This window comes from Austrofundulus limnaeus, unplaced genomic scaffold (assembly GCF_001266775.1).
Source record: "Austrofundulus limnaeus strain Quisiro unplaced genomic scaffold, Austrofundulus_limnaeus-1.0 Scaffold862, whole genome shotgun sequence".
In the NCBI taxonomy this organism is placed as follows: Eukaryota; Metazoa; Chordata; class Actinopteri; order Cyprinodontiformes; family Rivulidae; genus Austrofundulus; species Austrofundulus limnaeus.
Window position 1 is genome coordinate 13,027 of NW_013953264.1, and position 2,561 is coordinate 15,587.

The window sequence follows — 2,561 nt, forward strand, 5'->3', positions numbered from 1 at the left end:
GTGGTTGCTTTGTTTCCCCGATGTATAACTGGTCGCAGTCCTCCTGGCACTTAACAGCATATACAACATTGCTCTGTTTGTGCCGGGGCACCGGATCTAAACCCGTCCAGAGGACCTATACAATATTTTTCCTTTTGATTTTTTGCCTGGATTAGTGAGATGCAGATCAGTTCCAGTGCGCCTGCAGCGAATCGTTATCTGAGGACACCATGTGATGGCTCAGCTCAGCAACTCCTCACCTACCTCCACACACCACTGACGATTCGGAAGCAACACCGGAAATCTCGCTGGTGGATGCCGAGCCTCCAACGGAGCCCGGAGCGGAGGCCATAGCGGAGCCTGGAGCGGAGACCGCAGCGGCCTCCGAGCCTCAAAAGGCCTCACTTCCTCCAGCTTCGCCAGCGTGGGAACTGTCAAGCAGCACCGCTTCCTGTGGCGATTGGCTGGATTCGGAGGTGATTCCAACAGCTAAAATGGCCGTCCTTCATCTGCTCAACATGACTCTGGACTCTTATGTTCAGGAAATATGTAACGGGTGCATTATTAATCAACCCATCCAGTTACAGCACCTTTGTATGACGGTACGAGATGAGAACGCATTTTCAGAGCTCATTATGCTGAAATCTCGAACCGGATCATGAAGGAGCGGTTTGCGTCCACCGTCCAGCTGATTCTCAGAACTCGTGGCATGTTTGTGGATGATTACGCAATAAAAGTCATCACACAGACTTTGTTATTTCAACTCAGATTTGAGCAGATTGTTTTTGAAACTATTTACGCAATGTATGAATCGATGCCAGTTTGAGGTGAAAAGTCTAGAACCGTTCGCAAACTTTTACAAAACTGTATAGAATGATCTTGATGTTTTCAGTATTTTTTAAAAAAAATTCTGTGTGATTTGAAATAGTAGTTTTTATGTAGCGTGATTAGAAACTGTAGTTTTTCATTTTACACTACAAAAAAGTTTGTTTTTCATGACCAGTTGAATGTAATGTTTCATTTTTCTAATGTTTTTTTCTCTAAATCAAAACTGATTATTGTTTTTTAAAAATTTGTAACAGAAAAGTTATAACAAAATTTGTATAGAATGATCTTGATGTTTTCAGTATTTTTNTCTGCAAAGTAGCCTGGGCTCAAACCTGCAGCCTCAGCATTACGAGACCGGACCAAAAAGCTACTGATGCACTTATTTTTTAACACTTAGCCCTAAAATTGAATAAATGTGTGCATGTTTTTATTATAACGTATTGTCATCAATGAATGTTCCCATACAAAGATAAAATTTGACCCATCACATGTGGGATGTGTGGAGGAGAGGTGGAGCAGAGAGCAATCATGGAAGCGTTGTTATGAGCTTTTTTTTAATTAATTTATTTTTTTGCAGAGCTCGTCGTGAATACTGGGAGAAGCTGAGGCCTGCTTCTGGACGTCCACTCTGTCCTTCTATGTCCACACCTGATAGCTGGGGTGTCACCAAAGGCCACGCTGACCTGATGCAGCAAAAGGAGGCCACCTCCAAGGAGCAGCTGGAGGCTCTTTTTGAAAAGACCAGACAAGGTTGCTGACCCTCCCACCCCCAATCAGAGCGCTGAATAACAGGAGAAACAAAGGGGTGCCATTGCCTGAGGTTTAAAAACAAAAACAAACAAAAAAATAAAAGGTCATTTTGTCTTTCCAGGACTATTTTTACTCAAAGCTGTGTTTCCAGATTCATATTCCTGTCAAACCTGTGCCCTGACACTTACCAAGTGCCTGATGTGCTGTGAAACAGTGCATGACACAATAAAACAAACAAAACATTCAATCTGTATGTTGTGGTGTTTTATAACAACAGATCAAAAGAATATGTCAATTTTCAAAAAACATAGAGCATATGGACCACTTTTTTTATTTATGTGACGAAAAACACATGATTTAACGTAATTCAGGAACAATTTAATAATGATAAAACGTTAGTTGGAGGTCTGTCAATAACTCATTTTAATAGTAGAAGTTTGAATGCAAATTTATTCTAAATAACAGACTAGTTAAAACAGACAAAGTTCAGTGTCATAGCCATTTCAGAAACATGGCTCAATGATGAAAATATACAAAGTGTTGAAACAGATGGCTATGGATTACACTACATGAATAAGAGGTAATAAAAGAGGTGGAGGAGTTGCATTGTTTGTAAACACTGAAATAAAATGTAAAATTAAAGATAAATTATCAACAGCTGTTGACGATCAAATGGAAATAATCACCATTGAAATAATAAATGAAATCTCAAAAAATATAATAATTGGTTGTGTTTATCAGTCACCAGCCTCCAATATTGAAATATTTTCTAATAAAATCATGGAGCTCTTTGAAATGAGTTATAATAAAACATCTTGATGCATCTCAGTAATCCAGGTAAAAAAATCAAAAGGAAAAAAATAGTATAGGTCCTCTGGACGGGTTCTTCTTTAATGAAACGTTTCATCTCTCCTCCAAGAGACTTCTTCAGTCTGAGAGTTTCAGGTATAATATTTTGCCTGGACGTCTCAGAATCACTTGGAAGTTTTAGTTTGAAAAACATC

General features: G+C 39.1%; 1 protein-coding gene across 1 annotated transcript in view; it reads left to right on the plus strand.

Annotated features, from left to right (window-relative positions):
- The window catches only part of LOC106532974 (betaine--homocysteine S-methyltransferase 1), a 10,056-nt gene extending 8,252 nt beyond the window's left edge, over window positions 1–1,804 (plus strand). The window contains exon 8 of the mRNA XM_014029166.1: window positions 1,385–1,804. Coding sequence (XP_013884620.1) covers window positions 1,385–1,565 — 181 coding nt within the window. The 3' untranslated portion in view covers window positions 1,566–1,804. The remainder of the gene's footprint in view (window positions 1–1,384) is intronic.
- Window positions 1,805–2,561: the final 757 nt, after the last annotated feature.